Source organism: Chroicocephalus ridibundus, chromosome 13 (assembly GCF_963924245.1).
Source record: "Chroicocephalus ridibundus chromosome 13, bChrRid1.1, whole genome shotgun sequence".
NCBI classification, from domain to species: Eukaryota; Metazoa; Chordata; class Aves; order Charadriiformes; family Laridae; genus Chroicocephalus; species Chroicocephalus ridibundus.
Window position 1 is genome coordinate 6,614,532 of NC_086296.1, and position 25,525 is coordinate 6,640,056.

Genomic DNA, 25,525 nt, shown 5'->3' on the forward strand with positions numbered 1-25,525 from the left:
ATAGAGCTGCCAGGAAAGCAGGCAGCTAGCTGAAAGAGTTAGAAACTAATGTAGATACCTTCTTTTTTTCCAGACTGGCTGGATGATGTGGAATTGGTTAGTGACTGCACTTGCCACAGGAGCTTCAGTAGTCCTGTATGATGGATCTCCACTAATTCCATCACCAAATGTACTCTGGGACTTGACTGACAGACTGGGGTATGTAAGCAACATTAAATGGAAGCCTAATGGCCTTTGCTCGTGTTCCAATGACTGCATTGCATTGGTCAGGAACCAGTATGTAGCATAGCATAGTTTATCTTTTGGCTTAGCCTTGAGTGGAACTACTTTGTAAAGTTTTGTACTAAAACAGTCTGTGAGAGAGCAGAAGAGATAAAGCTGATTGTTTCAAATTTGAGTCATGTATTTGGATTCCAGGCAAACAAAGAATTTGGGTTCAATAGTCAGTTTTTCAAGAGCAGCCTTTTCAAAAGGCAGTAATTGGGAGCAATCTGAAGAGTAATTTCTCAGCACACTCAGAACTTAGAAAATAAGAATCCTTTATTTCAAGCAGCTCAACCTAAGACTCAATATGGCACTTTGACTTAAAGACATAAATTGACTGGAAAGGCTCAGCAGGGTTGCTTATATTTTCATATTTTGCTTTTTAATCTATAATGTCTAATTCTCTCTGTCAAGCTGTTTGTTAATTGTTTTACACAGTTCTTTGTCCCTAAAAATGCTTGCAGTGCCCTCTCTCGAAGCCTAGAGAAATGGCAGTTATTGAATAAACAGCTGTAAACTCCTGTGGTGGTATTTAGCTTTGTACACTGGTTAAACTTTGATTTTATTTTGTTGCAACTTTCCTATTTTGCTAACTGGATGTAAGGAGTAGATCGGAGTTATATTACTGGTAAAATTAGTGTAATTTTTAATTGATAATTAGAATTAATTTGTGGTGGAAAGTGGATGCCAAAAGATTCGCTTTCTGACTCTTGATAATGAATAATTTAAAGTTCACTCTGATGTGTAACATCTAAAGACCGAGTGTTTGTCTCTGGCTTTAGAATGGAAGGTTAATGCCTAGTCAGAATGCTTGCAGCAAAAAACCCCAAACCACAAAACAAAACCACAAGCTTAAGACGCTCCGCACCCCCCAAAAAAAGCCCCAGTAGAACAACAGGCAAAAAATTTAGAATTGACAAACAACACAGCTTATTTTTAAGCGTTATTTCTACATGCCAAAAGTAAGTGAAGATAACTGAAATGTGTCTGCATGTCTCACTTCTGTAATCTGGTGCTAAAAGTGGTGGCCATCTGTGTGGTACTTCATAACGCAGTCTGTTCCCAACTCACTCATATGTTACATATTAAAAAAAGGCTTCAACATGTTAAACCTACCTTACTTCTCTGAAGATGTACCATACCTTCCTTCAGATAGCATATTCTTATAGTAGCATCAAGATATCTTGTACTACATGACAAGAATTACTTAAGTGGACATCAGTTAAAGATTCTGCTCAAGTGAACTGTATTTAGTCACCATCCATCAATTATATGTCATTTGGAAGGGAATAATGGGAGACTAAGCTCTACATGTGCTGTAGAGGAAGTGTCAAAGAGCTTAAAAATAAACAGAGAAGCATTATGTATTCGAACTTAAAATAAGTGATAATTTGAAGCGTGGAAGGAGAAACTACACAAGAATAAAAATAGTTCCCATGATTGTGGTGCATAACTGGAGGAGCAGTATACTTCTGTGGGCTCTTGCTGTGCTGTTCCCATGCACCTGATAAATTGTTCTATGCACCTGCATGTGTGTGCAAATAGCCTGTCCCTGTCCCTACCCAAGAGGTGACAGCCTCTCAGTAACTGTCATCCACTGAAATGGCAAAGGAAGACATCCCCTTCAATAGCGTTGAAACAGGCCTCTCTCCATGTCTGAAACTATTATCTCAAGAGCTGTTCTGACTTCCATCTTGCCTCTGGAATAAAAGCAAAGAAAGCAGGATCTTATTGTAACTTCTACTGATGTGTATATATTGCCCATGTTCTGTGCACTCAGGCTGTATCCCGTACCCTTATCTGTCTCCAGATGTTTTCTTGAGTGAGTTTATTGCTGTAATCTAAAATGATTTAGCAGACGGCAGGGAAGAGCGTTTCCTGAAAGTCAGCAGAAACATTAAACTAGCACTTCCATCGATAGAGTAGGGAGAGGGGTACAGACTTCGTTTAAAGTTTTAATTATGTTGTACTGGAGAGCTCTAAATACACCTTTTACAAGGGCAGAAATCAATTGTTTAGTTAGCTAGGCCAATTTCATGTTCAGTTAGGCATCTGCAACTCAGACTCTCATTAGTGGAAACTAAACAGGTATCTAAGAGAAAATCACTGTTTGCTGTCTTCGGAGTGAAGTATTCTTTGTTGACCTATGCCCTGAAATGGCAAAATTTTTATATGTAGGTGTAACAGGGCAGCACTTTAGTGTTAAACATCTTAGTAGTAATTATGGCCCATTAATGAAGTAATGTTATAACATTTTGTGATGTCTTTGGCATGTTCTACAGTTACGAATTACTGTAAATGAAAGCAAACATTTTCCACAAGGTGGGAAAGCTTTGCTTAATATTTAAAGATAGAATTACAAGTTTCAAAGCTGTAGAAATGACATGTGATCTGACTAGTTTTTGTTGCTCAAAAGGATGTGCCTTGCACTGGAAAGCTTTGAGACTGCATTGCTTGTCTAATCAAAGTATAGAGTGTCTAACAGCCTCTGCTTACTGCAGTGGGAATTGCAGGTCTTTAGAATTTTAGCATATTTAAATATGCAAAACATCTAAACTTTTTTCCCCTCTAGGATCACCATACTTGGAACGGGGGCAAAGTGGCTGGCTGTGCTAGAAGAGAAAAACTTAAAACCATGTAAGCTTCAAAAAGCTATTGAATCCCTTCTATTCTCCCTCCTGCCTTTCCAGGATCTGACTCTCTATCTTATCACAAAGTCCTTTCTGTAATTATTCTGGATTGTAGTTACAAATAGTTAACAAATTCTTGTAAAAATTCTACCTTAACCTATTTTTTTATTTCTTACTCTTCAAGGTGAAACACACAATCTCCAAACACTCCACACTATACTGTCTACAGGATCACCGCTCAAATCTCAAAGCTATGAGTATGTCTACAAACACATAAAAAGCAGTGTCCTCCTGGGATCCATTTCAGGTGATGCTTTTAGGCTGTGTGCACCTCACTAATTCTGTTCATTGCCTGTGTGTTTCCTTCTTGTCTCCTGTTGTATATTTCGGAAGCTTAAGCCTTGGATCATTCAGGCTTGGTTATAGTTAAACTGGAATTAATTGTCATCTTAGTGCAGAGATTTTCTGCATAATTCAGTGTGCCATAATGAAGCTTGTACACTCAAAGGCTTTTAGGTGGAATGTTTCTGACATGGTTAATGTTTTGGGTTTTAGCTTTTTTTTAAGCAGGATCATTTATTTTGACTGGCTGTCCTTAGGGGTAGCAGGGTGAGATCAAGAAAAGAGTCTATTAACCTATGGAACATACTGTTCTGCAAATAGCTGACTTCAGCAGAAAATACCTCTTAGAGAGGTTTTTCTGTGTTCCCATTACAATTCTTTTGTGCCAAGTAATTGGCACTGCAGACAGATTTTTTGTAAATTACATAATTAGAGAAATATCAAGCCCACATACTGTGTGGTTTGTTGTGAGGAGTGCTAGCTGAGGCAACTGCTATTCACACAAAGTCCACCACAGAACTCCTCATTCTGCTTTGTAGTGAGAACTAACTTCGCAAAAGGGCTCTTTAATTCAGTTTAGTTTGATTTATTTTTTTTTAAAGTCTGATTATTATGCTACTGAAGCCACCTCTGACTCTGGTCTTGGTAAAAGAGTGGTGCTGAATCTTGAACTTGCTACTATAGACATTAATAGTCCCAAATGCAGAAGACTATTTTTATGAGTAAAGCTAACATGATTAATTTGGGTTTTATAATTCTACTTCCTTGAAGCCCTAGAACTATAAATATTCCAGTTAAGTAAGCACTCTGACAGTACCTGTTTTTATTAAGATAACTGTTCATCCTTTAGCCGTGGCTCGCCTGTCCCTCCCCTTCCTCTCCCCCCCTGTGCTAATGAGAACAAGATATAAAGGCTAAGTAAATATTGAGTGGAATAGCTTGTCTGTTTACTTTAAACTAAGGAAAACAAACAAGAAAACATTTCTAAGTGATCTTAAATATCCAAGTCTGTAAACTGGGGCCTGTTTATTTTCTTACTCTTATATAAGTGGAAATTTCCTTAAATGAGATTAAAGAAACTGTTGGAAGAAGAAAAGTTATGCCTTAAGGAATATTTCTGCATGAAGGGTGTTCGTCTATAAAAAGACACATAAAGTAAGAAAAGAAACTTCTTTTATTAAGTCACATAATATCCTAGATAATACTGTCTATTCTATGCTGTTTAATGTGGATCAGAAGCATTTGGCAAAGGTGGCAATTTGCTGTTCCAGAGTTCTTGTGTAGTTTTCAGTTTTACTTTTTTGGAAAATGTATTGTGTATTCTAAATGGATTTCTTTTATTGTAGGTGGGACAGATATCATTTCATGTTTCATGGGTCAGAATGTTACAATTCCAGTTTACAAAGGAGAAATTCAGGCCAGAAATCTTGGGATGGCTGTAGAAGCATGGAATGATGAAGGTAACCATTATCCAAAATACTATGCATGCTTGTGAAATACAGTAGTTACATGACCTCAGGTTTCATTCATCAGATGGGTAAACAGTCAGCTGTTAAATGAGTGATTTCACTTCAGAAATGTTCCACAAACCTGCATCTGGATTGTACAGGAGTCTAGTGAAGATAATCAATGTGTAAAAAAAAAAAAAAAGCCCTCCTCTTCCATTACTCTGCTAAAGTTACTCTCCTGAAGTTACTGAGGTTAAGATAGGGATGAGTGTCTGTGTCATGTAGGCTAAGACCACCAGTCACAGCTCATCTCGCATCTACATCAGCATCTGGCATGTAAGTGAGAAAGGTAGATGCTCTTTGCTTTGATACCCTATTGTTTACAGAAGGGAAATGCAGAAAATACCTATTTCTTTGTAAACAGGAAAACCAGTTTGGGGTGAAAGTGGAGAGCTGGTTTGTACCAAGCCTATTCCCTGTCAGCCTACGCACTTCTGGAATGATGAGAATGGAAACAAATACAGGAAAGCTTATTTTTCAAAATACCCAGGTATGTCATGAAGAGCTTTGGATATTGTTCAGACTGACCAAGGATATAGCTTGTAGTGCTGCTCTTGGGAAGGCACAGGTTTAATCTTGCCCAGTGATACACAGGTGCAGCTTTGAATCTAGATTTCCAAAGTGAGAACTCCACTGCAGGTTTCATAATATCTCTCTGTTTTCTAGTCCTCTGTTTTGAATACAGATCTAAATCAATTTAATAAGTCTCTGGAAAGCTCCAATCCATTTTTGTTCCTGCTCTCATTAGGCAGATATGACTGTAACAGCCTGATAATCTGTAGTGCAGACAGAGACTGCTTGGCATGAGTGTGAAATGAAAGTGCTGAATAGGTCAGGGAGCAATCCTCCATTAATGAGTGCTACTGCACCTCTGCCAGATTGCTCCTACCTGGGCGGAGGAGTGAATCCTAAGGGATAAATGCTGACCTGCTACCTCATTAGCATGAGGTTTAAATATATGCTGCCTCAGACATGCATATTCTGCATTCGTAGTGTCTTCCAGTGGTGGCAAGTGTAAAGGAATGGGTACTGTGGGACACAGCCTTTCTTCCTAATAATTGTGGAGGACTCTGCTTGTCCAGAGTTCTTGCTTATGTGTTCAGTGATGCTGAACTCCCTGCTGGGCAGGGGCTCTTATAGGAGCAGGACGTCAAGCTGCTTCTTTTTGGAGATGGAGCTTTTCTTATAAATAGCAGCAATACAGAGTGGATTCACAAGAGAAGTCAGGACATGCAGCAGGAGATAATCATAGGAAATCTGAGGGGACATGGAAGCTGCAGTCTACACGTAAGCCTGACAATAAATGGGGGGAAAAAAAATAAATCTGTGTGACAGTTGTTAGACTGAAATCACTGTGGTCCAGAGGTTCTGTCTGAAACCCGTTTTCTCCCTTGTAAATGGGCTTAAGGTTGTAACAGTTCAGTTAAAAAAATGGTCTTATGTGCGTGTGCAAATAATTAAGGCTTTTTTTCTTTAGAAAAACTTGAGTAGAATTGGCTTGTATTTCTGTTTGTGGCAAGCTGCTGTAGTGGTATTGATCTTAAAAATAATACAAAAGTTATTCCAGCTGTGAGAAGTCAAATCTGACCTTATGTTAACACAAATCAAGAATACTAAGCAAATAAGCTCCTTAGGGAATTGTCAAGACCTATTGTGCAAGCCTGGAAAGCTTCTTGCACAGAATTGTACATCATAAAAGAAGCGGGTCAAGAGAGATGGTGGGAATATTGTTATCTTTGTGGAAGATTCTTGCAGTTTCCTCGATGTGGTGTTCAGAGCAGCAATTCATCCCTTTTCTAAAGGATGCTGTGTAGTCATGCAAACAAGCAATCGGAGGATAACCTAGAGTTTGATCCTAATATGTGACCTACCTTTTGTGTGTGCCAGCTCTGTGTAGTAAATGCAATGGGGGTTGTTTGTGTAGTTAAGTACTGCTGCATTGGCTGTGGGTAGTTCTCAAAGTATATCTGATATGTTTTTATATGTATTTTATTAAGTTACATGAACTGAGTTACACAAATGTCTGCTGTGACTGGATGAATAAGAAACCAGCTGCTTAACCTTTGTCATTCTCTAATAGGTGTTTGGGCCCATGGTGATTACTGCAAAATTAATCCCAAGACAGGAGGAATTGTCATGCTGGGTCGCAGGTATAGTATTTTGGTGAAAGTGTTCTGAGTAAACAAGTGTTAAAATTCACAAACTTCACTTTAGAGCATAATGTACGTGATTCTCCGTCATGCCTATTAACTTTATATTCATTTTGTTACATCTAGTATTGTGGGTTTCAACTCTTAAATTATAGCAGCTGGATTAGAGGGAAGGTGGCCCATTTCATAGTTCTACCCCACTTTTATATGTGTGGATACAAGACAGTATTGGACTTGTGTTGTGTCCATGGTTTACAATCATCATCTGTAAGGGAGTTTGAGTCGAGAGTGCAGCATGTTCAAGGTGGTGAATCAGGAAACTTGTCTTCTGGTCTTGGCTTTGCCATTGACTTGCTTTGCAGCAAAACTTAATTATAGGCGGCCAGGCATTAAGTCGTGCTTGTGTTAGTGGTTATAGACATTCAAGATCATAAATGTGGCTGAATTTTCTGCTTGCATTTAAAAGTTGCTGTTCAAAAAAAAAAAAGTTGAGTGAATGCCTGGAAGCTGTGTCTGGCATTGTCACAAATAGACCTACTCAACAGACATATGGTGTGAGGCTGCTGTATATGAAACAAGTTCCAGCTATAAGACTGGAAAGTAACAATATGTAATTGCAATATGATGGAGTACTACAAAGATTCTTGGTCTGTTTTGTCATCAGTGGTGTTTCTGTATTTGTAGGCTACTGGAAAGGGGAAGGACTGAGGAAAAGTGAATGAATAATGTTGAAGTTCTCTGTACAATTTCATTCTAGTGAGCAAAATGCCTTTTTGAATCAAATTCTTTTGAAATTCTGTTTCGAATGTGTCTGCATATTCACTCTGAAATGTAGAGAGACTTGGTTAATTGCATCAATTTTTCTCTTTTCATCAAACTCTAATCACATTTTAGTGTTTCTGTTTTGTGTGTGATTTTCAGTGATGGTACATTAAATCCAAATGGAGTAAGATTTGGAAGTTCTGAAATCTACAACATAGGTATGAAATTAACTTTCCACCTCTTTCAGCTATGACAGTGTTGCCTTAAATCTGAGTTGTAAGCATGATAAAGATGTTTGGAAGGATTAAATAATAAAAGGCTGTTTTTCAACTTTTCATTTTTCAAATGAAAGATAGCACAGAGCATATTAGCATTAACAGTAAAAGTCTGTTTTGTAGACTTGAAACTGGTTTGCTTTCCTGAAGTATCTGTAGGATTGGAGATGAATAATTGAGATGTGTTCTCCATAAGATGTTGCTTTCATATAATAAGGCCTTAAAGACTAATTGTATCATTCAGTTTTATGAGAATGCCTGGCTTCTGAAGCTTTTCTTGCCCCCACCTGTCCCCCACACCCCCCTGACAAGCTCTTGACACTAGTTTTATCATATCTTTCCAAATGATTAGAAGAAGTTCCTGAGCTTGTGCTTCATATTTCAAAAGCTATCTTGTAGTGAAACTGTGTTCCTGCAAAGGTGCTAATCTGAGACATAGGGACCAGTTGTCCCTCCTTGTTCTTGTGCCATCAGGCATGTTGGTTTTCTGTCAATGCAGCAAAGGCAATTGTGAGGAAAGCCAAAGAACAAGCTTTTACACTAAGCCATTTTATCTGTTCCAAAAGTTATAGCAAAATCCTCTTCCTTCTGGACCTAAATATATATGGTCCTTAAACCTGGATTTTCATCTGAGAAGGAGTTAAAATTTCAGAGCACCCAGAGGGGAAGCTCGTTGTAGAATAACCTAGCCAGGATGTCCGTTTTGCCTTTCCAGCTCTAGGGGAAGTGATATTTCTTGTGGTGCAACCACAAAAAAGTGCATCCCCAATAATGTATAAATGCAAGTGCTAATAAGGACTCTTCCTTTACTTTCAGTTGAAGCCTTTGAGGAGGTTTCCGATAGCCTCTGTGTCCCTCAGTACAACAAGGATGGAGAGGAGAGGGTGATACTCTTCCTGAAGATGGCATTAAACCATGCCTTCAGTGAGGATCTGGTGAAACGAATTCGAGATGCAATACGTATAGCGCTTTCTGCCAGGCATGTTCCAAGCCTCATTCTAGAAACCAAAGGCATTCCGGTATGTCATAAAAAATGCTGCCTACTTTTTTTCTTTGTCACCTTGAATAGTAATTAAGGAGCAGTTGTCATTGCTCTTCAAACCCACATGCGTGGAAATTTTAGCATCTCAAAAGTGTATTCGTGCTTTATAAATAGTTTGTCGATGTTGCCTAGCAACATCATTTCATCCCCTTTTCAGCTAAGCATGGTTTTGTTTTTTAACAATACCTAAAAAAGCCCATTCTCAGTTTATAGATGTGTTGTGTTTTCTCAGCAATATATACTTAAGCCTTTTAAAGGAAAATATTAAAAAGGTAATTTAACCTTAGCTTTTCTGGCTACCCATAAGCTTATTTTGGTTCGGGTTTTCCCGTTTCAAGTGACATTCTAATGAAAGCTGAGAGCGCTGAGCAAACTTACAAAGTAATTTTGTAAACCATTTCACTTTTATATCTGTTTATTCACTTAAATGTAGCTCTACCACTGTCTTAACTGTAACAGTAACTAAAATAAAATCCTTGTACTTATGTGGTGGGGAGGAATTTGTATAGATGAAGGTTCTGCGTGCTCAGTCTTCCGGAGCTGGGTTACTCTACAGTGCTCTTCCTCGCTGTGTGAACTCTGTATTGGAATGCGTGTGTTTATAGTCCTCTCTGATGCTAGAGTCTCCTCGACAGCTCTACGAGCAGCAGAATGGAGGTGCAGAGTGTTATTGTCTCAAGTCCATTTGCACATAGCCTTGAGTGTGCCTAGAGAAAAGACTTGAGACTTCAGACCAGTCATCTGATATTCTGATACCTGTTTACTGCCAGTGTAGCTTCTACATGAAGGTGGTCTAAGGTTTGGGACTGCCAGCCTCTGATGCACACAGCAATCTGGTTCTGATCTGAGTTCCTTCTGTTTCAGGCCACTGTTGGCAAATAATACTTGGCTCAAAGTGTCATCTTTGCGTGAGTGTAAAATCCTCTGCACCTGTTAAATGGTGAAGGCTAGATTTTCCAGGCTGTGGCTTAGCTTCTGCACGAAGTGTTGAACTTCTAAACCTTGTAAATCACCTGAACATACAGTATGAAGCTGATAGCAGTGGGGTGTTTGTGACGGGCTGCCCCTCAGGAAAACCTGCTTAGATCACTAATTAGTTCACACGTTGACTGAATTTACAATTGAGTGAATTTTAATTACCTTTCAGGTAAATATGCCAGTGGTAAAGTGATCAAAGCTGTCTCCCATCTTTCTTTGAAAGTTTTTTGCTTGGAAGGGAAACCTCTATTTTCTGCTACTTTTAGAAATGTATTTGAATCCTCATTTGAAAACAGTCTGATGCTGACTGTATACTGACACTGTATACTGTGTTAGTAGAAAATAGTATAGCAGTGTTAAAGTAATTAGGACTTTAGTAATGCAAAGTATGTTTTTTCATGACATATTCAGGCATTAAAAAAAATACTGCAAACTCTTAGTGCAAATCTTTCTAGTCCTGTTCTGACCAGATAAGCATTCTGGTCATCATCCATAAGATGTTTATTGATTAAAGTAAACAAACTTGCTTTGCTGAACAGTCTGATTATTTTTTTTTAAAGGAGGCAGTTCCCCTGCAGACCACTGAGGTGTTCTGGTTTGAGCACTTAAGAAAATTAGGCTGCTAATTGTTGAGGAGGAAGAATGTTTGATTAAGGTGGTTCAGGAGGGGTAGCATTGCACATGACTTCCTTAGTTTTAATAAGGAAAAAATTGGTTTGGTATCAACATCAATATTGCAAGAGTATATTGAGTTGAGGATTGTTTAACCTGGCTCTGAAATATCTCAAATGAAAAATGGTGGTGCCTGGAGTTCAGGAGCTTCAGGGGCTTTGGGAGCCAGGAACAACCTGGATTCCTCCATCAGTAGATTCAAGCAAGTGAGGTTTCTGTTCCAGAGCAGATGGACAAGACTGAAGAGATATTCAGAGCTTTTCAAAGTTGCCACCCCCCAAAACTTCTCATACCAGCCCAAGGAAGGTGGTATTAAAGCCTGGGTGCCTATAAAAGCAGACAGATATCATCATCATCATCATCTAATGGGCCGTGACAGTTCCTGTTAACATTGGAGCAGTTCTTCCTTACCACACTTTACTAGTCAGAAATTACAGTGGTCTGATCCCAAGGAGAGAAGAATTAGGGTGGGGTTTTTTTCTTCAGTGTCCTTACTTTTAGGTCAAAACAATGTAATAGAACTTGTGTGATTTGTAAGTAGAGGTGAAACCTCTGTTATGGTTTGTTTTTGAACATTTAAATGTAGAGGACAATTTAAGCTCAGTGTTTTGCTTCACCCTGTTAGAAAAAGACTGTCCACTTAAGACAGGAAAGTCATGGTTTTCTTCTCCCAAACCTCAGTGGAGTTGGGCTTTGGTTTTTGAGCCCACCTGTAGAAAGTTAAAAATTGTTTGAAAATTGGATATGTCAGAACATAAAATGTCAAAGATTTTTAGTATTTATACCATGATTCTGATCTGGTTTCATTGGTTTAAGTTGTAGCTTGATCAGGTTCTCACAGTATTACTGAAGAAGAATGTAAATGAAAATCACTTGTAAACTCTTCTTTAAATTCCATTTACTCTTCAAGTGATTTTCAGAAGAAAGATTCTGGTGCTTCAAGTGTAGCAGAAGGGAAGACACTGCTCTAAATTTTGAGTGAGTTCTGGGATTGGTGGGGATTTGTGAATATTTCCATAAAGCTACTACATGAAAAGTGTAATTTTCTTATTGCTGTTTTTGTTTTTCAGTATACAATAAATGGGAAAAAAGTGGAAGTAGCTGTGAAGCAAATAATTGCAGGGAAAGAAGTTGAGCAGCGGGGAGCTTTCTCAAACCCAGAGACTTTGGACCTGTACCAAAATATTCCGGAGCTTCAAAACTTCTGAAGTCACTTGTTTGGGTTTTTTTTTTGCATTTGTCTTTGTTCTGTGTTTGTTTTGTATATACCAATACTGTATGTAAAGAAAAAGCTCTATTTAATACCAGTGGTTCTTTTAAAAGAAAAAATTTCATTAAGTGCATTATGAAAGGCTTGGGTAAAGCTTAGCTCCCTTTTATTGGTTAAATATGCCATATATCTTGGAGTTTTTTCCAGCCTGGAAGGAGGAACCTGCCTGTTTTGATTTTTATATATTTGAGTGCATCTTTTCTGGTTAGATTTACATCAGCAGCCCATCAAATGGGAGCACCGATAGTATAAGTTAGTTGCAAGTAGAATATTTCTTTCATAAAATGTTCACTTTCTTTTTTTGAACTGGATTTTTAGCAATATTTTTTCAATCCATGTTTGTCGCCTGTAAGGAATATACAGTGATTTTAACTACCTGACCATGACACATGAAAGTGTTCTATGTGTAGTGTGCATTTAAATGTTTTTATAAAGCCAAATCATAATGCACTAAACCCGTTTGACTTGACTCGGAATAAATTCACTCTTGAAATATCTCACGGTACCCTTGAAGGTAATTGCTGCTTCATTTTGTGGTGTAACCTTCCTGTTGTTTTAAGCTTTTCGTTAATAGACTTCTTGGGGTTCAGAAGGTGAGGGAGCAATCACCACCACCTTTTTCAGGTGTAATTCCAGGTTATTTCCATGGAATTTACTGTCATTACTCTGGATTAATATCATTGCAGTTGAAGACAGCATTTTGCTTCCTTGTTTTGCAGTTCTTTATGGGCTGTAAGGCAACAATCCCATGTTATGTTAGCTGAAGAATTCCAGTGTTTGTTTATTAAATGCTGATGGTTTTTTGTAACTCTTTTTACTAAATGTCATGTTGAAAGTGAAAGACTAAAATGTTTTCTAGCTCTGTATCCTTCCAGTTTATAAAGGGAAAAAATACTGTAATGAGCGTACTAAAACAGTAAAATGGAGGCACTAAACCATTGTTTTGTTTTTCATAAAATACAGTTGCAGTAGTTGTACCCATCCTCTGGCATTCAGTATCTCCTGCACTATTTGAATTTTGTGGGTTAAGTATTTAATGCATTAAAATCATGGATGTACTTACAGTTGTGGTGAATGCATTCAACATTGATAAAGAGTTAATTAAAAGAAATTGATTCTTTATATACTATATATACATCTGTTTCACCTTTCACTCAGTTATTGTCTTACTTTGATTTTCCTTTTGGGTGTCGTGGAATCATTTTCAGCTTAATTTGTTACTGACTTTAATGGTTTTAATCCAAGTCTGCCCCACTACAAAATTATTGTTCTCTGGAAGTTTTGTCCTGTTTTCTTATGCAGAGCCCAGGACAAGTCAAATGTTGCTGCTAGTTACGTATGCGTGGTTGGCTCAGTGAGAAGGTCACAGGTGAAGAGGAGTGGAAGAAAGTGTGCTGAAAATGTGCCTTGTCAGTACAGTAAGAAGTTGTGGGCTGTAATATGTTAATGTTGCTAAAGGGATACATCTGTGCACCGAAAGGTGTGTACTCTGTTTACTTAGGACAAAATCTAGCTGCTCCTCCTCATGCTTAGCTGCAGCTAGTAGAAGTTAATTGTATATTTCTTCCACTCTATGATAGATCTCAGCTTGCTTGCTCCTCTAAGCTGAAGGCTGTTGCAGGGTATGTCAAATACTGCTGTGAATAATTCAGTAAAAGTGAAACAGCCTATAAATGCAGCTGAGGAGTAGCCCCTCTCAGGTGGTCTGAGACTGAATCAAAAGAACACAGCCAATTGTGGCCACCAGCTCCTTGTTCACTGCAGGATGCAGAAATGCCTCATTAGCAAATGAGGCTTGAAATGAGCTGGTTTCCATTTGACTTTCTGAACTGTACCAAGTCAGACAATATACCATGCTGGCATGATAAATGTGATAATATAAATGCCAAGCACCCCTTAGAAAAGTATAAAAATGAGCTATCCAGCTGCCAATAATCTATGATTAAAAGTACTTTTAAATTCCTTTCCCCTCTGGCATGCTATATATAAATTTTACATTAACTGTGACTTTGTATTCATTAAAACTTCATTATATTGTTCTTTAATTCATGCAAAATGTCTGGAGTTTACAAAGCCCACAGATCCTTATTAATAAGTAATTTGGGGATATTTCATTAATTAAAGATAGTTTAGAAGCACAGATACATTAAGAAACATATACAATGCCTAGAGGCTGCTGCTTAAATCCTTTATCCTGCTGGAAACACTGTAGAAAGTTTTGTTGACAGATATAATTTGATCTCTTGCAAATGTCAGGTGTTGCAAAGCTTTTCCCAGGCTCTAGTTACAAACAAAAAAATAGTGTTATTTATATATTGATCTGTGTACTGAAAATGACCTTATAGCCATAAAGCCTTGATGGGTGGTGCAAACTGTACTGTGCGGACAAATGACCTTTCTGTGCCTCGCCTGGTTTCAGGGGTCTGAGTTTCAGAAGTGCTGGATGCTGACAGCTGGTGGAAATCCAGGGAGGAGGAGAGGTACGTGGGCACCTGCATTAGGCTGTGGAGTCCCTTAGACTTGGAAGGAGGCTGTGGCAGAGCTGGGAAAACCATCCAGACTTCCTGAGTGCAGCTCCTCCCAGTCCAAATCCTGTCCTCCAAACATCCAGCTTGCGCTTATCTTTGCTTACCTGTAGTGTAAGCGACCCATTTCTTTGGGTACTGCCATGCAGCTGTGAACGTGGCTGCACTCCATCCACTTGGGAACAGTTCAAAGTACCACTGGCATGAAAGCAGGGAGGTAGTCATCGCAGTTTGCAAGGGAAAAGCAGAGAGCATAACTCCTTCTGCTTCCCATCCCAGGTTATAAACTAGCTGTGTCCTTGCCAGGGCTTGGGCATAGGGTAATTGCAGTCAAAGGTGGTTTCAAGGGGCTCCTTGCAAACCGGTGGTACCCAGATGCCTGGCTACAAGGATAAGTTCTGACATCGGTGCAGATACCATGGTGTTAGCAACAAACATTCCTGTGAGCTCTGCGACGCTCCGAAGGCATCAGCTGGGTAACCCTTGCAGAATGTGTCGGAGGCGATGGAGTGCTGACCTACCTCAGGTGTTTTTATCTGAAAAGACTTGATGCCTTAGGGCTGTCAGTGTGTAACTAGCTGTACCTCAAATGTGTAGACCCCTGCATTTTTTGTTGCCTATTTATAATTTGGGGTTCACAGTGTTTTGCCTGGGAAGTTAAATATGGGTATTTTAGTAGCATGTGTGGCATGCGAATAGAGCTGGTTCTGGAAATTGCTTTAAGCTCTGACATAAACGCTCAACAGCAAGGAAATTCAGAGCAGAGGTACTTCACGCTAGCTGCTTTTTTTTCTCGCTCAGTCTTCTGCAAATTTGAGAGCAACTGTTGAGTTATGTGATGGAATCGGCCCGTTTGCCCTTGACTCATTGAGAGATGTAGTTTTATCACTCCCCTTTTAGAAATGTGCTTTTGTCAGCTCCTCTTAGAGCAGGTACTTTTCCCCCTCCCACTACCTTATGATTTCAATTAATTTCCCTGGTTAGTGGTGGTTCTCAAAGAAATAAAATGAGCTGGTGCACAACAGCCCAAGCAGGGCATAGCTGATAAAACTGTTTATTGTTATGTGCAAGAGAAATTGATCGTGTGAATTACTTATTCAGTGATTTTAAAAACACAGGTAATTGCCTGATGGAATGCAACTTCCCTGGGGCCATTATTGTCTTTCAGTTTAATGCATACATATTTAAAAGGATATCATTTACAAGGCAGGGCAGTCAGTCACACAGGTAAATGGGTGTTAAAATAATATTTAAAATGCATTAGTAAGGACTACCAGTGTAGCAGTTTGTTCTTGAGACAAAACTGTAGGGTTTTGGGGACACCGGTGTCTACAGGGAATACTCTGGCAGGGAGATGGTGTCCAGGTGGTGGATGGTAAATCTCTGTGGAAGATATTTGGGAATGGTCTTCCCCATATAGCGTCCCTGGATGCAGGTGCTGCCACGGTCCTCCCGTTGTTAAGCGCAGCTCCGGCTGGCACACACCAGGGCTTCGGGGTGGCTCAATATCAAGACAGAGTTACTAAATGCCTTCCTAGACGGTGCGTGAATCTTGGCTGCCCGACAGGCTGCTGAGGGAGGAGAAGGCTGGTGGATAGTGCGCAGTTCTGTGAAGGAGCGAGACCTTTGCTGGAGAAGGCTGAGGATGGTGGAGCACAAGTGCAGGAGCGGCAGGAGATCAGACCCTTAAGTTCTGAGATTTGTCTCCTTGGTGCTCAGAGGTACAAGAGCTTGGGTGAGGTGGGAAAGACAAGTTTGTCAACTAAGGTATTTGAAATTGCCTGGTGCAATTTCGTGCTTGGGTCAGAGCACGGAACAGACATTGATTTGGAAGGAGTGCTGTTTTCAATAACGCTTTATTTCTCTGTTTCTGCACTTCCCTTCCTTCTAGTGGGTCACTTTATTGAGCACTTAACCTCTGTCTGCCTTTGAGGCTCTGAGGCTCTGCTCAGAGATGTTTCAGTACGTATGAAGGCTTTGGTCGTCTTACAGGTGATCTTTGGAGCTCCGCATTGGGCAATTTCAACACTTAAATCTTCTAACTTGTTACTGGTTTCCTGTCTTCTGGCTGGATCTTGTGATCTACAGAGCTGAGATGATAAATCCAAAAATGCTTGGCTCATCTTCCTCCCTTCGTGAGGAAGATATTTTTAGCTCTTAAATAATCAGGTCTTAGACAGCAACCAGATGCAACTTAATTTTTTTCTACATCTTTTGTAGAAAGAGGAAGCTACGTATCATACACTGTATTCTTCCAGAAATAAAATCAGGGTACGCATCGCTGTGAAGCGTGGCCGCGGTCCAGTACGGCAGCCTTAGAGCTGACAAGAACGCACATATTTGCCTTGGTGGGAATTAGGGGCCTTTTTAGATTCAAATAATGAGATAATCAACATCAGTTTGAGCATCTTGCTCTACATGATCTGTGTGCAAAGCGGGAGTGAATCTGTTATGCAAAGGAGAGGGAAGCAGTCTCTGAAATGCTATTAGTGAGTCAAAGAGCGTCTCAGAACAATTTCAGTTGCAGAACAATAAGATGTCCCAAAGTATTAATGTAGCAGGCTGCAGCTGTCCACACAATTTCTCATCATTGCTTCTGACGGCCAGAGAACTTCTTCCAAACCACCGGTCGGAGCTGAACTTAAGTGATAAAACAGCGTTGGTGGGGGTGGGAAAATCCTCGGCCTGCCATTGTTTAACTGGGTTATGTAGCACATTAGTGAAAGCTTAATTGGACCTTGTACTTCTTAATTAGAAGACCTTAACGAATTCTCATCTTACTACTTTTGACAAGTGGTTTTGCAAAGTTCAAGAGGCTTATCAGCATTCAGCCTGAGATTCTAGCTGAAAGGATAATGTCCTTTGGAAAAAACAGGATTGTTAATTAGTTTACAATAAAGTATTAAAATATACATGTAGAGATTTGCATCACTAATGAGGAGTCTGCTCAAAAAAAGTCCCTTTTCCAGTTTTGTTCCCTCTTCTGTAGTGATTTAAAGGAAGTTAAGAATTGGTTGTTGCAGGGTAACGGTCCCACTGATGGGTATATTCTGGTGTGTTTTCTGTTCTAGCTTTACAAAGAGATTTCTAGACTGTTGATCTGCAGCCTGTGTTTTGCCAAGGAACAGGAGAGTATTTCATCTCACTGTATGGTTTGCATGCCGTTAGAAACATGGCTTGGTTATATTACCTTGTTCTCCAAAGCCCTGGCTGCAGCATTATGGATAATGGCTCAAACACCACCCTTTGGAGGGAGGAGATGACTCTTACAAGAGCCAGTGCGAAGCTGAGCAGTAAGAGCTGGCCAAGGGGAGAGCTGGAGTCAGTGGCGGTGTGAGGGTTCCAGCGTGGATGGGTAGGGATGTGTGTGTCTGGGGCAGGGGACAGCAGGGCCAAAGGAGAGGGTCGCAGCGGTGCTCGGCTCCCTGCAGTCGTTGGGTGCTGTGATGCTCAAGAGCCCGCAGCTGAACGCCTGTTCCCAGGAGATGCCTGTTCAGCTGGGCTTCGGTACTTTGGAAAATAGATTTTTATTCTTTTTTTGGAATCTATATGTAAAACCTAGTCTCATTTAAATGATAACTCACTGAACTGATACATTTCTCTTGACCTCAATGGGGACAAGAACTCTAAGATCACATTCAAGCAGCCCCATTTTTATTAAGTTCTAGCTTAGCCTGATGGCGGTTTTTCCTCTCTAAAAAGCAGGGTTTATCTCAGGCTCTTTCTCGAGCAGACAGAGGAGGAGAGTGCCATTCTGCTTATAGTGCTGTTACACCTCTCAAACTCTGCCTGGGTCGGTGGCATCTTTCATTGCCCAGAAAAGGAAAAGGTGTTTTTTAGGAGCTCACCAACATGAGGAATGATTTCCTTCATTTGCAGTGGATTTTAAACTGATGGGATTTACCTGGGGCAGCTGGTCGGTGGGCACTCGGATGAAGGGACTGGGACAGGCACGGACTGTCTTGGCAGTTCAGCGAGTGGGTGGCTGCACCTAAAGAACTCAATCGCAGTTAACTTCTCTGGCAGTGCATTTATTTCCCTTTAAAGCTGATGTATTTCTCTTCAGCTTCTATTAGCTACAAAGAGGTTAAAGCTAAATTGAAATAAATTACGTAAAGAAAACTATGAACATTTGTGCTAGTTTAACTAACCTGGTTTAAAAGGTGAGCCGAGTTAAAACAGGCGTGACTTCTAAGCCTCGACGGGGCCTAAGGAGGTGGCCTTGAGTGTGCAAATGTGATATTCAACCGAGAATTTTAATTTGCCTAGTTCTCATGTATAATAAAATATGCTAGATACATGACACCTCATGAATTAATGCAGGAGTATAAAGCATGAAGAGAGATTCTTGTACAGGATTTGTTCTTATAATGCAAATGCCAAGCAAGGCTTTAAACGGGCCTGGCTATCTGGAATCATGGAGCCTATTTCACGCTTCGCTTCAGGGTTGGTGCCTGTTTCCCGAGCCATTTTATTACCAGAGGGTGTGCGCCCGCGAGCGGGGAGGGAAATGAGGAAGGAAATGCCCAGACCCGCACAATCCCGTGTAAACCCCTGCAGGTGTACGTGAGCCACCATCGCGGCCCCGGTGGTGGTTACCCAGTGCTGAGCTGGTTGGGAGGAAGCAGGGGGAGAGGTCGGCCTGGCAGCCCTCCGTCCTCAGGATGTGCGGTGGGGAAAGGCGTTACTGAACTCTGCTGGTGTGAGTTTGGATCGCTGGGGCTGGTGGGGAAGGGGAGAAAAGGCCCGATAGCTTTTTATCCAGGTGCTTTGCCAAAGAGGGGAAGCACACAGAGGGATTTCTCTTTAACTTCATGCAATGGACAAAAAAAATACAGGGATTGCCTGGGTTGGGGTAATGAGAATAATCCACGCCTGTAACCTGCAGGGGTTACGTATGCTGCTGGGTGGCAGCCGGATTCGGATTCAGAGGGGAAGCCCCCCTGTCCTGCCCGGGATGAGGGAGGATGGATGCTCTGGGCAGCGTGGGGAGAGCTCAGCTCATCCCCTCTCCGGCTGATTCTGCCGCTCGCTCCATCTGTGCTGTGGCTGTATGTGTGGACTGACGATATGTGTGGACTGACGATATGTATGGCCTTCCTCCACCTGCTCTGGTCAGGTAATACTTTTGGGGGCCCCAGCTGTCTCGTACTGTGCGTTTGTGCGGCGCTGCCCCCCGGGCTTCCTGGAGCCAGCGTAAGGAAGAAGTGGCAGGTTTGCAGGTGATGCAGCCTCAACAAAACCCTGCATCTCTGCAGCGGGGAGGGGGGCAGGCAGCCGTAGCACCCTGCTCCCTGCATCCTCCCATCCGAAACTCTCTCCTGCCTGTGCTGAAGTGGGACCGGACCCGGCTCCGAGCAGCACAAACCCAGGGGAGGGCAGCCCTGGCCCCAGTGTCTTTGTGCCAGCAGTTCCAGCATGACAGATGAAGAGACACCTGCAGGAAAAAACCCCAAACAAGGCTGCTGGTAAGGTGATGAAACGGAGAGTGCCAAAGACAGCTCCAAACCCACACTGATACCAGGATGTTATCACCCGCTCCCCTGGAGAAACCTGTAATTAGATTGAAAAGATGACAGCTGGTTCTGATGGCATAAAAATATTGAGACATGGCTGCAAGAACAGAGATTTTTTTTTTTTTTTTTCCCTAATGGAGCTGGAATTAAAACTGGGGAGGGAGGAATGGAGATTTTTTGATAGCTCATAAAAATAAAACTTTTTCCTGCATCAGTTGATTAGCTTAATCTTTAGAAAAGTATAGCAGCTTTAAATGGGAAGAGGAAAGTTATCGTCACCAGAGCTCCGGGCTGAGGTTACAGTGGTGACAAATAGCGAGTGTGCGCAGTGCCACACTGTTTAATTTCTCCGGTGATGATTCTCCTCATCTCCCACCCTTTGGTCCACCCGGACCACGTGTGCTTCCTCCCTGCCTTGTGCAGTTACCGCATGCGGCACCACCAGCTCCTGCTGAAAACCAGCACTTGCTTTCAGGGCGCGAGAAGTAGAGGAAACCTCTATGTATCCAAGAGAAAAAGCTGAATACATTCCCACCCTGGTTTAAGAGTTTCTGCCTTTATTCCCCAATGCAAAACCTCAGGTCCCGCTGAGTTCTATATGAAATAATTACTTTCATGCACAAACTGGAGGAAAAGAAGTTTTTAGGCTGTGCGGAGCCTGATGTGACAATTCTATTAGGTTCCGGTGGGTACGTGCTTGAACCCTGTAAATCGAAACTCCGAAAGGTGATGCTGTGTCTTATGGTATTTAATTTTTCGTGTTTCAGGAGCAGGGGGTAAAAGGAAGCTGGAATGGGTTTATTCAAATATAAGTGGAAATTCAATGCAATGAAGATAACTATTTTTAAAAAATGGCTCTAACCCCGCGGAGAGCATTGCTCTTTGTTGTTCTTGCCCACTTCTGCCTCCCTGGATCCTGAACTGGAAAGGCGGGTTTGTGTATTGGCATGATAGAACAGCTTGTCGGGGCTTTGTGGACTCTTCTGTCCGTACCATGCGCTTGTTGTTTCAGTTCTAGCATTATAGACCCATCCTCAATAGAGACTCTGATTCGTATCTTAAAGACAGAGTTGAGAAGAGCGGTGAGACAATGTCCAGCTCCGAGCTGCCTCGCCAGCAGGCTCCTTCCTGTGCTTAGGATCACCATAGATGCTATGTGTGTGTGCGTTAAGGACATTAATGTAATTAATAGTTAAGAAAGCACCAGGTTGACATAATTTGGGAATAGATAGCATGGCAAGAGCTTCAGCTCCTGGGAGGAAGTGTTTCGGTGGGGGAGTGTGGCATGATTTACTGACATCTCCTGTTCCCCCCCCCCGCCCCAACCTCCTGAACATTCATTATGCCTTAAATATTCTCACACTGAGTTTTTTCCAATGGTCTAATTATAAACTTCATTATAATTGTTCATTAGTTTTATTTTGTTCAATTAGCTTAACAAGTTGCCAAATGAAATACAAGACTGGCAATTAGCTTGATCTAATTGTAATGAGCCACTCAAATTGGGTCTCCAAATACGTTCGTTTATAGCACTTCTTTTTTTTTTTCTTTTTTTTTTTCAATTGGTGAACAATAACATAAATATTCAGAGCATCTCCTGATCTAAGCAGTGGAAATTTCCCACTCGTTTATTAAAGTAGAAATAAAAATCAATCGTTTTGCTCTTGGTACGTCAGAAACGCGTGGTCCAGGTACCCGGGTTGCCCGGGTTTAACAAGGCACCGGCCCCTGGCCGAGCCCTTGTCCTGCAGCGTAAACCGTGCTGCTCTGCTGCCAGGAGGTCAGCCCTGGCCTAATGGCTCTTTATCTCCTCCGAATTCCAGAGAAATCTGGTTTTAAGACACCTTGCGAAAAGACTTGAGCGGCAAATCCTGCTGTGCCGCCTCTGCCGGGCAGGGAAGAGCTGCCGGGGGGTGGCGAGAGCTGTTGAAACCAGGCGGAGCAGCCCTTGCTGCGCCGGGCTCGCCTGAGGTCTCGTGGTGTAGGGGCTGCGGAGGGCAGAGCCTCAGCTCTTGTGGGCTTCCGATCACCCGCAGAGGCTTTGCCCGCGGCCCCCCGGCGCTGCTGCCTCGGTAACGTTGGACCCAGAGACGAGGCCAACGTGATGTTAAGGAAAACTCCTTGAGAAAAGGATTCAACATGCCAATTTCTGTGAGGTTTGCAGCGGCAACCCAGGTTATGCAGTCATAGGGTGGTTTGGGGTGGAAGGGACCTTGAAAGGTCATCTAGATCCAACCCGGCTGGTGCTCTGAGGGATGAGCACACCGGGGCTGTGCCCCGATGACAGCTGAAAGGTAAAACTGCTCCTGGCAGAGGGGAAGAGCTGAGCCGTCTCCCTCCGGGGATGGGTGTTTGGGAGGCTTTGGGCTGCCAGACGTCAGTTTGGGCTGCTCTGGCAGGACAAAGGTTTTGGGCACTTTCAGCCCTGCACAGCAGCTGGGTTTACTGTGATTTTTGGATAATCCAGAGCTTTCTTTTTTGCCTGGCTTCCCCTTTGCCACGTAGCTCTCGGATCTGCTTCTGTTAAGTAGCTGCTTAGCAGCAGCTCTTGGCTCGTATGGTCCGGTGGATTTGCTGCAACCTCTTCCAGAAGCTAATATGGGCAGGAGGAAGGATTTGGTATGAATAATTCCACTCGCACGTCATGAGCATCACATCTAAATCGCAGGGACAAGCAGCAAAGTCGTGGCTCCGTAGCAAACTTAAGTGGTGGCATTAACAGGGCTCATCCCCGGACTTTGATGTCTCCGGGATCTTGTCCTGCGTCTGACCGATGCAAACACAATCAAATATTAAACCAGCCCAGGGATGGCAACTACCTCTAAGTAATTCATAAAACGCTGCTGCCCTGGCAAGCGCAATGGGCCGATGGAGCTGTGTGCCAGCCCAAATCCGTGCTGCTTCCCTGCGAAGTGTTGTCTACCAAGCCCACCCCCGACAGACGGATGACTTTGGTGATCTGTTAACGCCATCTCTTAAAATTTCAGCTGGGGACCTCGTTCCGTGCAGGAACGGGGAGAGGAGTGACTCGTCCTGTCTGAGAGACAAATCCCCCACTGCAGACAGCGAACCCACAGTCGCTTTTTGCTCCGCAAACCCCCTTTGATGCGTCTCTAATTAGCCGTGTTTGCCAGCCGGGCGGCGGACGGTGTCAGTGCTCAGCGCGCTGAGCGGCTTGAGATTAAAGATGGCAACGGCGCAGAACGGCAGAAAACTCACACCTCTGCCTTTCACGCCACAGGCAGCTCCATCAGCTCTTCAAACACCATCCGAAGGCATTGTTCGGCTTAATGAACACACCCGGCGTTAACGTCTGCATCTGGGGCTGCTGCAGGAACGCGCTTTTCGCTTCAGGCGCATCCTGATGGCATTTTTCACTCCACTCTCTCTGCCCCGACCTGACCCTGTGCTGCAGTCGGGGGAGCCTGAGGGGCTTCGGAGGGATGCGGGGACACCTCCGTGGTGCGAGGGGATGTCCCCTGCCCGCACGGCACAGGTGACACCGGGCACAAAGCAACAGGTCCTGGGGCTGGGATGAGTCTGGGTTTGTGCCTTTGGGCCTCCCGCTGGTACCTGCTGGGCTTTGAGCCTCCAAACGCCAGCAGGACCCTCCTGCCCGGTGCCAGGAGCATCATTCTTACAGATATCTTCTCTTACGTTTGCTCATTCTCAGCTAAATGCGACTTGGACAAGTCGCCTTAAGAGCGTCTCTCTCAATTCCTAATTCACTTTGCTCACTTTATATTAGTTTTATTCCTGCTGGGCTTAAATCAGGCAGGGACAGATGTAAACAGGCTTGTAGTAAGCTGCTAAAATGGTAAAAGGGCTGCGTGACACATGGCTTTGCATTTGATTCAAGTAGTTACAGTCATAATATCCATTAATTTTTGTAGTGCTCCTGGGGGCAAAAGTCTCTCCTTTTCATTTAGAGAGACCTGAATTTCTAAAGATCCCGGTGTTGAGCCTGCCTGGCCCTTGCGCTGTGAAAACAATCCCTTTGTTTATAGAGGTGATGGCCTGGGGTGGGGACGTGGTCCTGGCACCCGGGCCACCTCCCCTACCTTTTATTGAAGGCTCTGGAATGCTCCCGCTCGGAGATCCCAGAGCTGTGCTGCCAGGTGAAGGGTGGGCGGGCTGGTTTGGAGCAAAAAAAAAAGAAAAGAAAATATATATTCCAGGCAAAAATTTCTCTGTATAAATGTTGAAGCAAAGCGGCGTCACAGATGACAGGTCTTCAAAGCCCAAGCATGAGCCGCGCTCGGGGAGGGAGGAAACCAGGCGGATCCCCCTCCCTTGATTAGCGAGGCTTTGCAGGTCCCGCTTGCTCCCTTTCTGTCTCCAGGCTGCCTTTGAAACAGCCCCTTTGACGGCTTCAGGCATTTCTTAGTTTAGCTGAGAATGAGCAAACATAAGAGAAGATATCTGTAAGAATGACAGGTCCTGTGCGCGTCTTTTATATGCATTTCTGGAGCACAAAGACTGTTTTAATGAGCCGGCAGGCACGTAGCTTTCCCTGACTCCTGTTTTTAGCAACTCTTTGGTGACAGAGTTACCTGAGAACTTTCCCAGCTGTGACCTCCGTGGAAAACACTCCACTTTTTGGGTTGGTTTTGTTTTCCGTGGAAAACTGAGTCTTGAATGCTTGAGGCGCACAGGAGCATCCGCTGGTCCTGTTGCACATAGTATCGGGGGCTGAGCTCCTCATCCTCCTCCGGGCATGGCCGTGTCCCTCCTGTCCCCATGCCCACGGGCCCTGTGCCCTGCAGCGGGGAGCGATGCCCCCCCCTGCTTTTAAGCATCACTGCTTTGCTCTGCAGGGAAAACTCAAAGCAGGCATCCCTGCGACCCGCCGTTTGGTGGCTTTTGGGAGGAGAGTAGAAGGTTTCTCAGAAAGGGCAGATTTGGGGCTCGTCTTTGCATCCCGGCCGCAGTCCTAAGTGGTAAATGAAAGCCACCTGATGGACCAGTCACAGCCCCGGGTTCACCACGGGTACGGGGCTGCGTGTTTTGATCAGTTCACAGGCATCAGAAAATGATGCAACCAAACCACGGTACGAGATAATTTGTCTTCATTTTGACAAAGCTAAGAGATAAAATCAGGTTCCTCGTAATTATGCAAATAACAGCATCTACGTGGCATACGACTGATTTTCTTCATAAACAATTATTTCCTTAAAGAATGCTTTTTCTGACTGGCTATTAGGGAAAATAAAGAAAGAATAATCAAAGGATGCTTTATGATATGAATTTCCAAGAGGCCTTGGGCTCCTGTTGTTTTCTTAAAGATATTAAGTTGGCTCACGAGAAGTAGATGATATGCTTAGGAAAGCGTGTGCCGCCTGAAGGCGCGTATTGCAAATCGCTGCGGGCACACGCTGTGCCGCCGACTGCGCGCCTCATGGAGGGAGCCACATCCAGCGCCTGCGTGCCGAGCCGGCGTACGCAGCCGGTTGCAGTCGGGATAACAATTTGCCCCTAATAAGGACGTAATGGAAGTTGCTCCCTTCAACGATTTGCACGTCTGCCCCGCAATGATCTGTCTGTGTCCCTCTGTCCCCCAAGGTCTGAAGCACAGAGGTGGGTCCCAGCCC

General features: G+C 42.8%; 1 protein-coding gene across 1 annotated transcript in view; it reads left to right on the forward strand.

Annotated features, from left to right (window-relative positions):
* AACS (acetoacetyl-CoA synthetase) overlaps positions 1-13,022 on the forward strand; it is a 43,498-nt gene extending 30,476 nt beyond the window's left edge. The window contains exons 10-18 of the mRNA XM_063351257.1: positions 74-198; positions 2,837-2,901; positions 3,079-3,201; positions 4,583-4,696; positions 5,109-5,234; positions 6,825-6,894; positions 7,816-7,874; positions 8,748-8,950; positions 11,694-13,022. Coding sequence (XP_063207327.1) covers positions 74-198; positions 2,837-2,901; positions 3,079-3,201; positions 4,583-4,696; positions 5,109-5,234; positions 6,825-6,894; positions 7,816-7,874; positions 8,748-8,950; positions 11,694-11,831 — 1,023 coding nt within the window. The 3' untranslated portion in view covers positions 11,832-13,022. The remainder of the gene's footprint in view (positions 1-73; positions 199-2,836; positions 2,902-3,078; positions 3,202-4,582; positions 4,697-5,108; positions 5,235-6,824; positions 6,895-7,815; positions 7,875-8,747; positions 8,951-11,693) is intronic.
* The last annotated feature ends 12,503 nt before the right edge of the window (positions 13,023-25,525 follow it).